At 37.9% G+C, this 12747-nt stretch overlaps 1 protein-coding gene across 3 annotated transcripts in view; it reads right to left on the bottom strand.

Moving 5' to 3' along the window:
• Trim24 (tripartite motif containing 24) overlaps positions 1-12747 on the bottom strand; it is a 111347-nt gene that overhangs the window by 63248 nt on the left and 35352 nt on the right. For all 3 annotated transcript variants that reach the window (XM_060380199.1, XM_060380200.1, XM_060380201.1), the window contains exons 2-3: positions 11458-11576; positions 6372-6519 (exon numbers count right to left, since the gene is read on the bottom strand). In XM_060380199.1, coding sequence (XP_060236182.1) covers positions 6372-6519; positions 11458-11576 — 267 coding nt within the window. The remainder of the gene's footprint in view (positions 1-6371; positions 6520-11457; positions 11577-12747) is intronic.

Raw genomic sequence — 12747 nt, 5'->3', positions numbered from 1 at the left:
TCATCTCTCCCTTCTTTCATAAGATTCCCTGCACTCTGTCCAAAGTTCGGCTATGAGTCTCAGTATCTGCTTCGATACCCTGCTTTTCTTATCTATTACTTCATACTACAAGTTCATTATAAGTTCAAAGCCATAGTTCTTCATGTCATAGGTTAACAAGGTTTAAGGTTAGCATGGCTTAAGGATTTACATGATAATTGTTTTCATGTGTTTCCATTAAGGTTTACACCCAACTAAACATTCTCTATCTATCTCTCTTAGCTCCACAAGTTCATTGTAAGATCAAAGTAACATTTTTATCTGTCCTTTATTCTGTAAGTTCATTATAAGTTCGGAGAAATAGTTTTTTATTTCATAGGTTAGCAAGGTTTTACCAAGAAACAGGTAATACCTTATTTTTAAGGCCTTACATAGCTTAAATTAGTTATCATGGTACATACTGAGATCTGTGATCTCATCTCTGTACCTAACCTAGCATAAATGTTTTCCTAGATTGTAAATTTGCCTCAAGCCTGTTCTTTTTCCTAGTGCAATGTATGTGCTTGTGACATACGAAGGTTCACAGAATTCCCTTATGTACCCTTTGCTATTCTACGGGGGGTAGGGTTAAAGTTACTTGAATCAAATCAAGAATTCTGTAAGATCAATATCAGGAATTACAAAATCAGCTAATCATCTAAACAGCATTATTTCATGAAAGTACATCTTTATATTGATACTATAAGAAATCTGCCCAAGACAGTGGGTAAATACCCAGGAAACAAGAGGCAGTGAGGGTCTCTCTGCTATGCCAGATATATGAAGGACACAGCAATGACAAACACGAAAAGGCATATCAGTATCAAGAAGCAATCTGGAGACAAAATCCCTGGGGGTTCATATTTCTTCAGGGCATACCCATCATCAGCTGTGCAAAAGAAAATGATGGGCCACCTCCAGGAAGCTCCCTTGCCTGCCACAGCCTTCTCTGCAGGGCCTCTGCCAGAAGAGTATTAAAGTCTAATTATTTTAGTGCCTATATTCTAAGCTTTTTTTATGTGTGCTCATGTATCTTTGGGTACACATACGTACAGTACACACACACACACACATATATATATCCTCATATACTCCTTTACATACTCCTTATATACTCCTTTACACACACACACACACACACACACACACACACATATATATTCTCGTGTGTGTGTGTGTGTGTGTGTGTGTGTGTGTGTGTGTGTGTGTAAAGGAGTATATAACCAGGAGATAAGCCTCAGGTGTCAGTCCTCAGGAGCCACCTATTTGAGATGGAGACTCTCATTAGAACCTAGAGCTGTCTAGTAAGCTAGGCTGTCTGGCCAGTAAGCCTCGGGAATGAGCATGTGTCTGTGTCCCCCACACCCTGATGCTCCATTACTCAGACTACAAGCAAGAGTAATCAAGCTAGGCTTTTTAAATGTAGATATTAGTATCTAAATTCAAGTCCTCACACTTGTAAGCAAGTATTTTACTGAGCTACCTCTCAGCTTATTCTTTCTATATATACAAACATGTATATATTTTCATATATATATTCTAGGTCTTAAATTCTGTCAGATTAATAGCTATAGCCTTTTTAGTTTTATGTTTACTTTGCTCAACAGAAACCTTTTAGTTTCAAGAAATCCCATCTGTCAATTTGTATTATTTTTTGGACTATTTTGTCCTTTGCAGAGGCTGGAGAGACGGCTCAGTAGTCCAGAGCACTTGCTGCTCTTCCAAAGGACCTCATCAGCTGGGTTCCCAGTACCCACATGAGGTGGTTCAAAACCATCTAGACTCTAATTCTAGTTTAGACATTGTCTTCTGACTTCCGAATGGGTGTGGAACATGCAGGGACACACAAAAGCAGGAACTTATACATTCACAATAAACAAATTTTTATTCCCTCCTTCCCTCTCTCCATTTCTCTCTCTCTTTCTAATTATGTTTGTTGCTGGGCAGTGGTGACACATGCCCTGGGGAGGAAGGCAGGCAAGTTTTTGAGTTTGAGGCCACCCTGGTCTACAGAGTGAGTTCCAGGACAGCCATGACTTCTCTAGGACAATGGAAATGCTAGGAATCTATGAGGGCGAACCTAGGTAAGATTCTTAGCAATGGGAGACACAGAGCCTGAATCCTGAACTGGCCATCTCCTATAACCAGAAGGGACTGGGACACCGACCCAGTCACAAAACCTTAGACACACAATTTGTCCTGCCTACAAGATAGTTCAGGGGTAAAAGATAGAACAGAATTTGAGGGAAAGGTCAACTAATGACTGGCCCGAGCTCACCCCTAACACTATTAATGATATTCTGCTGTATTTGCAGACAGGAGCCTAGCAATGTCATCAGAGAGGCTTCACCTAGCAATTGATGGAAACTGATGCAGAGACCCACAGCCAAACATTACGTGGAGTCAAGGACACCACAAAAAAACCTACAGAATCAACTAACCTGGGCCAACAGGGACTCATAGACACTGAACTGCCAACCAAAGAGCAGGATAGATGAAGGCCCTCTGCACTTCCGTAACAGTTGTGTAGCTGAGTCTTCATGAGGGACTCCTAAAGCAGGAGCAGGGACTGTCTCTGATTACACTGCCTGCCTCTGGAGCCCTTTCCCCTAACTGGGCTGCCTTGTCTAGCCTCAACAGAAGAAGGCGTGCTATTTCTTACTGCAACTCGGTATGTCAAGGCTTCTTGATATCCATGGGAGGCCTCGACTTTTCTGAGGAGAAAAAGAGGGGGGAGTAGGAAGAGGTTAAGAGGGACTGGGAGGAGAGGAGGGAGGGAAACCTATGATCCACATGCACAGTAAATAAATAACTTAAAAAAAAGAGAAAACAACAACAAAAACAATGAGGTTTATTATTTGATGCTGGGAATTGCACTCAAGGACCTGAGTATACTTACCTACCACTCTACCACTGAGCTAATGTCTAACTCTAAAAACAAATCATTATTTAAACAGAGTCTTTTCTTAGAAAGTACATGCATAAAACTATATTTTCAGGTCCAACATAGTTTTTATGGCTTCTACATAAATTTTTTAAAAAGTTTTTTACCTCTCTCATAGGCAAAATTTATTAAATTTAAATACTGGAGACAACAACAATATTTATATGATTTTAAATTCTTAGAAAAACCTTAGAAGTAACCAGAAAAGAAAATTGAGTTAATAGAGTTATATTATCTTACCATGAGTCAATGATAACTTGACAATAAAAAGTAGTAAAAGCAAAGAACTGGAAAAAAATCCTTTTTTCTTTTAAAGAATTCCTGCAGGGGCTGGGGATATAGCTCTGTTGGTACAGCGTATACCTAGCACACATGAAACCCTGGGTTCAATCCTCATCACCTTGTAAATAGGGCATGCTGGCACAGGCCTGTGACCCCAGCACCTGAGAAGTGAAGGCAGGAGGAACAGAAGCTCGAGATGATCCTTTGCTACAATCAATTCTTGGGTTTATAATAATCACACTGTACAGCAACTTACATTTAATGATACATCATAATCACTCACAGAACTGCCAAAGTAAAAGCAAATAAAAGCAAAAGCCCAAAACTCTTCAAGTACAGAATATCTTAAAGTTAACTGAAACAGTGATAGATATAATTCAAACTTTAAACATTTGCCCTAAAGCACACATCAAGTATATAGCTCATCTGTACTAGTAATAAAAAAAAGTTTTTGTTTTTGAAATAGATCTTTTTCAATAATGCAGCTCAGGCTGTCATAGAACTTGCTATGTAGGCTAGGCTGGACTCAAACTCCCAGAGATCCATCTGCTTCTGCCTCCTTAGTGCTGGGATTAAAGGTTTGGATTACCACACCTGAAGGAGTCTGGTAATTGGAATGCTGTCTCCTGGCCTTGCAGATGCAGGTCTTATCTAAATTCCATTTCTCAGAGACTGTCCTTGGCAGTCTCTGCAGGCGGGGCGCTCTGAGCCTGAGAACTAGATAGCAAGCTCGCTGCAACCTTGGGAAGCAGACAGCAGACAGCAGACTTTGTGTAACCTTGAGTGAATTCTTGGATGCCTTGCCAGGTGGCACAGATGTGTTGCTACTGGAAAAAAATTTGCTTGAACCCTTTGCTTTGTAAGTGTTGTTTGCACGTTCAGTAAACTGAGACTTGATCAGGAATCTGTCTTGTCTCTATTCTTCGTGTCTCTGTTCCCCCCATTTCCACTCCCTCTTTCAGGTGGACCCTGTTCGACTGGCCGGCAGGATGGGTCACACACCCATCTCTAGCAAGAGAAGTTTAAAATAAAATTAAGGTAATTGAAAAGAAACACACGACTGATGAACTTAAAACGTAACAATATAAGTACAAGAGTAAATATATCCAATGAACTATTTCTATAGATAAAACTAAAAGCAAACTTAGCACGTAGGTAAAAAAGAAAATGGTAAAAATATTTAAAACTCAAAATAAAAACAAAACAACCACAGAAAATTTTGGTAGCTGTTAGTTTGGATGTGAATGAAATGTTCCCTCCCCCTCCCCCAAACCAAAAGTTTTGAAGGTTTAGTCTACAGTTGTTGAGCCAATTACTTGAGGAGACTGGATTATGGAAAGCTGTAGCCTAGACAACTGGACTGATCCACTCTACTACTCCTTCCTCCCAAGTCAGGGACAACAACAGGCACATGCTACCACACCTTCCTCATGCTGACAGTTCAAATTACTTTGTAAGACAAGCCAGAGAACTTTGTTTCATTTTAACTACTCATCCATAGCCACACCAAAAAATTTTAGTTGCTCATAAATGTTCTAGTTCTGTTATTACCAATTCAGCACTCCCACTTAAATCACTCTTACTTTCTAACCTTCTTGGTTTACTCTATTACCATAGTATAGTTTTCTATATTATTGTAGTAAACTAAGTGGCTGGCTATATTACTAACCCCTTATCAATTACAGCCAATACAAACACTTTGTACCTCCTTTATCCAGTTAAAATCCAAAACAGTACTATGTGAATCTCTTATGCTGTTCCATTTCTATAATACCTGCCCAGCTAACCCAACCCTATATATCTGCAATTTTCTATACCAACACTTAGACTGCCAAGACCTGATGGAGGAAGTTTTATGGTGTATACTTAAAATGTAACCTTGACACTACCATTTCTTGAAGCTTTAGTTTCTACAGTTGGAGCTTTTTCAACTAAAATTATTTAGCCTCCAACTTAAATCTCCAAATCAGGGGTTGGTACTTTTTGTAAGTATTCCAACAGAATTTAGTAGCCTAACTATGGTATTTATAATTATTTATTTTCTTATATTCTGTATTTTTGTTTTGTTTTGTTTTTTAAGACAGGGTTTCTCTGTGTAGTCTTAACTATCCTGGACTCACTTTGTAGACCAAGCTAGTCTCACAAAGAACCACCTGCCTCCCAGTGTGCTGGGATTACAGGCATGTGGCACCAAGCCTGGCTTTACATTCTTAATTATATGCTCCTATAGTACAGGAGGCATCTGTCATTTTCATTTTTAGTATTTAGCAAAATTTAGAATATAAAGGAGGCACATATACTGGTTGACTCAAGGACAAACAGTAGGAAAGTAAGTCTTATACAGAACAATGAACTCTTAAAACATTATGTTAAGTGTGGCTGGAGAGCTAGCTCATTGGCTAAGAGTACTTTTTATGATGGTCCAGCCTGACTCCATTTTAAGGATGGAAGACATTTTGTTATAAGGTCAGAACAAGTTCATTTCTGTCTGCTGCAAAATTCAACTTGGCTATGCTTTAACCTGTTTCTGAAATTTGATATGTTCTTCATCCTATGGAGTTTGACTTATACCTTAAACATATACTGATAAGTCATTCTGTCAAATAGTTTTGAAATATTCAGCCAAGTTCCTAACAAAACCAAAATTCCTTTAGAAATCTCCTAACCCATGAGAACACTCTAGTCTTGCAGTTTTTTGCGGGGGCTATATCAACCCCACCTTCTCCTGTGTTCAAACTCCCCTTTAGGAAGATAGTCCTGTCTGACAGAAAATAAAGCTTGTATAATTTGACCAAAGAATTTGAATAATGGTCTTCACTCTTCTTAGGTGGGATTAACAAAAGCAAAGATTCTTTGTTTGCTTGCTTGTTTTGTTTCCCAATTGATCATACCAAATTCAACTTACAGAAGCAGGAGCGGTGGGAATATGAATTAAGGCAAGAGTCAATACATAATTCATACTAATCAACACTCTAAGCATAATTTCAATTAGAATGTTGACTTTTTTGTATCAAAAAGTATATTTTAAAGTGCATATAATGTTCATCACTGTCTCAAAATAATGTCAGTATAGGAAATGTAAAAATACAGTTGCAGAGAGAGAAGTGCAAAAAACCTGATTCATTACCTGGAGATACTTCTTCTTTCTGTCTGACTGTGTGGTCTTTTGTGAACTTCACCCTCTGGTGAGCTCTAATACATGTCTTGCAGAGCCATTCGACACATTCCACACAAAACCCATTAGCTTCTGCATTGTCTTCACAGCTTGTACATACCTAACAATAAAAGAATCTGGTCACACAAACTGTTAAAAATAAATAAAAAGAATGAACTACCAACCAAATGGACTATCAGTTTTCTTATTCTAAGTTTAAATTAATAGTATGATTTTTATGCATATAAAATTAAGCCATTATTCATAAGAACTACATTTTAGGCAGGTCTCACTGTAGCCCTGGCTATAGCTTGAGACTTATTAGACCAGGCTGGCCTTCAACTCATAAGACACCCGATTGTTTCTGCTTCTAGGATAAAAATTTTGCAACATCAGATTAGACAAATATTATTTAAACACATTTTCTCTTTATAGGAATATACCAGACATTGCAGGCACTAGGCAAATGATATATGTAAGAATCATTTCAAGCCATTAGAGATAGCTTTAATGTTAAGAGCATATGTTGTTCTTACAGATGATCTGTGTTTGGTTCCCAGCACCCACATGGCCACTTACAACCATCTGTTACTCCAGTTTCAGGAGATCTGACATCTTCTTCTGGCTTCCGTGAGCACCAGGCATATACACATGGTGCATATATATTCATAGAGACAAACATTCATACATACAAAATAAAAATAAATAATACAACAAAAATAAATTAATTCTTTAAACAGATAGGAATTGGAGAAATGGCTCAGCAGTTACTGCTCTCATAAAGAACTCTTGGGTTCCGGTCCTGGCACCCAAATGGCACCTCATAGCCACTTGTAACCCCAATCACAGTGATTCAATGCTCTCTTCTGGCCTCTGAAAACACCAGGCATGCTTGCAGTATCACTCTTATAAAGTAAAAATAAAGACTAAAAAATTTTTTTAAATACATGTTTCTTCAAAGTTCAATACACTAGTCATTCCAAACATTGGGCTAGATACCGAGCAAACAATTATAAGGAAAAGTAAACATAGCCCTTATGGTGCTTACAATCCTCTTAGATGGAGTTATAAGTGCAAACTCAAGTTATCCCACTAATTAGCTAAATGGTTGTGCTGGACGGTTTTTGTCAACTTGATAGAAATCTAGACACATCTGAGGAGAAATATTTTTTAAGTTATTTTATTTTTATGTGAATGGTTATTTGTCTGCAAGTATATCTGTGCATGCATGCAGTGCCTATGGAATCTAGAAGAGGATGTTTGATCCTGTGAACCTACAGTTACAAACAGTTATGAGCCACCATATATATACTAGAAACTGAACCCAAGTCTTCTGGAAGAGCAATCAGTGCTCTTAACCACTAAGCCATCTCTTGAGCCTGGGAAGAAATCTTAATTGAGAAAATGCTTCCATAAGATTTGGCTATAAAGGGGCTGGAGAGATAGTTCTGTGGTTGAGAATGCTGGCTGCTCTTCCAGAGGACCTGGGTTCAGTTCCTGGCACCCACATGGCAAATTTAGGGCTGTTTGTGTTCTGGGGAATCCAGGCCTCTTCTGGCCTACACACACATGGTACATTTTTATATATTTCCTTTATTGGCTCTTAATAGAAGTAATCATAACAATAACATGTCTTTTCCCATTTAATCTTAAGAATTCAGTAAAATATGTATTGTTATCCTCATTGTTTTTTTTTTTAATTTTTTTTTTAGATTTACTTATCTATTAACTATACAGCATTCTGCCTGCATACCAGATCTCATAATAGATGGTTGTGAGCTACCATGTGGTTGCTGGGAATTGAACTTAGGACCTTTGGAAGAACAGCCAGTGCTCTTAACTGCTGAGCCATCTCTCCAGCCCCTATTATCCTCATTGTAATGATGAGTTCTGTATCCTGTTCAAGACCGATGTTGTAGTTAGGGTTTCTATTGGTTTGGCCATGCAGGTGACGTAGAAAAAAAAGAGAGAGCGCACGCGCGTGAGAGAGAAAAGAATTGGCCTGTAGACAGGTGTTAAGGATTAATGTGGGAGGGCCCAACTCACCACGGGCAATGAAATCTCTGGGTAGGTGTTTGGGGTTATATAATCAGGCCGAGCAAACCACGGGGAGCAAGCCAGTAAGTAGCATTCTTCCATGGCCTCTGATTCAGTTCCTGCCTCCAAGTTCCAACCTTGAGTTTCTATGACCTCTTTTGATAATGAAGTGTGGTATAGATTTTTAGGCTGAAGTAAACCCCTTCATTTCCAAGTTGGTCAAGGTGTTTTACCAAGCAAACAAACACTCTAACTACAACAATGGTCTTGTACAGGATGCAGAACTTATCATTAAAATGAGGGTAATGATACATATTTTACTGAGTTCTTAAGATTAAATGGGAAAGACATTGTAATGAACACCTGTATTAAGAAGAGCCTATAAATAAAATGTACAAAAAGTTGTCAGTACTTATGATGGAGACATAGAAGAACGCTTTTCTTAAAAAAGAGACTTCACCAACAACAAGCTATGAAAGATACTAGATGAAAAGCCTTCATCTAGTTAGAGGAACCAAGGGGAAGATTGGCAAGTGAAGGAGCTGCTGTCAAGGCAGGTATGGTCAGATCACATAAGGCCACATGCAATGGTGGTCTTTGTCTGAAAAAGATTAAGTAAGCAAGCCATAGGAAGACTTATATTTACTGCAATGCAAAGAACAGATTAGAAAAGTGCAAAGAGTCCTACATAAGGTAATTTGTATGAGGGTTAGTACAAGTGAAGATGAGAACAGAATGGAAGATTTAGGAAGTAAAGCAAACTTGGAGAGTGCACTGGGTATGGGGATAAAGAAGGAAGAGTATCTAGTACATACGTAATGTAGCTGGTGTAATGGTGTAGACAATGGCAATACTCTTAAGTATCTTTATAGTTGGAAACAAAAATTAATGTAATTCAGAAGTTGCTGGATTTCCAAAAATCTAGTATTTCCAGGAACCAAAAATCTGTCTTTTTGTAGGGTTTACCCTCTTCACTTTTCCTCACACTGTTGATAAGAGCTTGCCAGTGCTAGTAATCACTTGTATCCACCACTCCTCTTTCTTTGCTTTCTCTATGCCACTCTGGATCCTACCTGCCACTTGTCTCCCTCTGACTATGTAGGTTTTTGCTACATCTAGGGACATCCTTAAGTTCAACTACCAAGCCTATAAGAATGACACCTAAATTTCTAATCTTCCACTGTATGCTACAAAAAGGAAGAATGTCTAATATGCACTGCTCCAGATCTCTGGTAAATGAAACAAAATAACATGCAAAATAGGAGTGAGATGGGTAATACCTGTCATCCTGGGAGGAAAGTAAGAGGACAGTGAGTTTAAGACCACCCTAGGCTACATGGTAAGAGCTTATTGCAAAAACAAAACAAACAACCAACAAAACAAAAGCAAACAAATAAACAAATACAAAGCAGCAAGGCAGGAAATAAGTGCCCTGACAGGCCTAGAAAAATGACCAATTCATATTGCAGTCTCCAGAATCAGTTTCTCTAACTTAGACCCTTAAACAGGCCAATGAGCCCAGGGTCTCCATGCCACACACTACACTTGAGGTAAACTCATAGCCAATTCCATTATTTAAAGCTGGTTTCACAAGGAGATAGTTTATTCCCTGTAGTAACCCCAATCTGGCTTTTGGGGAACAATGTGGATACTGTTAAAACAACAGAATTTTAATTAGTATCAACCATGTTTTTTTATAAGTAAAGTGAGCCCTAAATCCCTGTAGTTACACCTCAGAAACAAAAACTTGAAAATAAAAGAAGAAAAAAAGCACAGAAACTACTCACGCATAATGAATTTATATAAATATATATATATACATATATATATATATGTTTTTTTTTTTCCTTTTCTAACTGAATTTAGGTCTTTCCTAGATCTTCTGTTACAAAAGAATGGAGCTGTCTGGAAGATATCAATGAGCCAAAACTCTTATGCATGCAAATTTACTTTACTTGGCACATGCAAAAGAATTCATCTTAGCAGGGTAATGGAATACTACAGATTCTCCCTAGGGGTAAAGTATCTACATTTAGGTTTAAGAGTGACAAAGAAAAGATATTGTTGTACATCTAAATTCAGCACCTTGGACAACACTATTAAATAAAGCTTTCAGAGCAGCACCGTGAACATAAGACTTTCTTAAACATCTAAACTCTGGTGTGAGCGATAGTTCAGCATATAAAAGCTGTTTACCTTCTGACAATGCAAGCCCCATGACCTAAGAATGATTCCCAGAATACATAAAAACAGAAGAAAACCAATTTCAGCAAGATGTCCTAATTATAGCCATCAAGTGTACAGATACATGCACACACTAAAAATAATCTTTAAAATGTAGAAATCTTACTGAAGAAAAACAATGTATTTCATTTGAACAATTACATAGTTTACCAAAGGAGGCTAGCATCGAGAGATGGCTCACTGGTTACACATGCAGCTCTTGCAAAGGACCTGGGTTAGGTTCACTAATGTCTTTAACAGCAGCTCTAGGGGCTACAATGCCCTCGTTTGGCCTCCAAAGGCACTGCACACACACAGTAAGTATGCTTACCAGAAAAGAGACTAGCCAGGTGTGGTGGCTCATGCCTTTGAGCCCAGCACTGGGGAGGCAGAAGCAAGTAAATCTCTGAATTCAAGGCCATCCTGGTCTACAAAGTGAGTCCAGGATAGCCAGGACTCTTGTTACACAGAGACACCCTTCTCCAAAAACTGAGGGTAGGGAGAGATTTTAGAGACTAATGTAACAATTTCAATACCCAGTGACTAGTACGAAGAAATTAAAATTAAATAATACTAAATATAGCATAATGTTTCTCTCTAGCATATAGAAATAAAATGATAAAATCAGAGGCTTCTACACTGGCTCTGTTTTATTCCTAAGCTCAACTATTCACTATCATTTATACACTTAAAAATTATATAACTGTATATTAATGTTCTAAAGTCTGGCTTTTACATAGACTCCTTCAGCATTTAAGCTGCTTCATCACAGGTGGTAAAGGCTTAAATTCATACTTACCTGATTAGACTTTTCTACTGTACTACTGGGAACTTCAGTGGTATCCTTCACAAAAAAGTTGTCTATGATGTGCCTCTCAGCACATTCTTGACTACAAACTGGACATCGAATGACTCCAACTGGGAAAGACAAAATTGAATTTGAAGTTAATATACTGAGACCACCACATCTCCTTTAAAGTCTAACTGAATGGGATTTTTGTTTGTAATCCTTCAAGCTCATATTTGCTTTCTAAATTCATAAGGAATTTATATATATATAATATATATATATAAATATAGTATATATATAAAATGCATACATACGCATTACATGTATTAGATACACTAAATGTTATATAGGCCCTTTTAATTTTAATTGGCATACCCAATCATTTCTGCTTTTAATAATCAACAACTTTTCTATCAAAGCTAAGTACTCTGTGTTCTTAGGTCTTGACCAGGAACCCAATATTACACTTTCTACAGAACAAGGAGCTCTGTATCTCTCGACCTACATACAGAATCAAAATTTCTGGAAGAATTACAACCATCTCTGCTTAACGCCTTCTTAAGCTATTAAGAAACATTTTTTTGGGTTTTCCTTGAACAGATGCAAACTGTTTCTGAGGAAAAGTCCTCTTTCGTTGATACATATGAGACATACAAAGCATGTATAGACGAATTGGAAACTTCAACAAAGTTTTCAGAAGATACTCATGATCTGAATGTAAAATGTCCCCTAAAGGCTTAGTTGGCAGCACTATTTCTGCAGGTTTTAGAAATTTTCGGAGGTAAGGGTTATTTACAGTAATAGGTCAGTGGATAAATGTCTTAAAGATAATATCGGATTCCCAATCCTTCCACTACCTCCTGTGCACATGCGGGGAACAGTCTTCTCTCAACGCTCCTTGTGTCACCACAGGCCCAGAATCAATAGAGCAAAGGACTGAAATATCTGAAGCCATGATCTGCTTCTATCTGGTATTTTGTCATAGTAATGAGAAGTGATTGATACAAATACATTTTAAAAGTGAACTGCACAAAAACAAGCACAAAGAAATCCAAAGGCCAATTTTATCTGTGTACATTCAAATAATAAAAATTAAAACAAACAGACAATCCTGGAGCTGGAGAGATGGTTCAACAGTTAACAGCACTAGCTCTTCTTCCAGGAAACATAGGTTCTATTCCCAGCACCTACAGGGCAACTCACCACCATCTGTACACCCAGTTCCAGAGGATACAATGCTTTGTCTTGGGTTCAGTGGGCATTGCACATAAGTACAAGCAAGAGAGACACAAATTAAAA

This window comes from Meriones unguiculatus, chromosome 3 (genome assembly GCF_030254825.1).
Source record: "Meriones unguiculatus strain TT.TT164.6M chromosome 3, Bangor_MerUng_6.1, whole genome shotgun sequence".
NCBI lineage: Eukaryota > Metazoa > Chordata > Mammalia > Rodentia > Muridae > Meriones > Meriones unguiculatus.
Note: the sequence above shows the minus strand (reverse complement) of the source record. Positions and strands in the feature narration are given on the sequence as shown.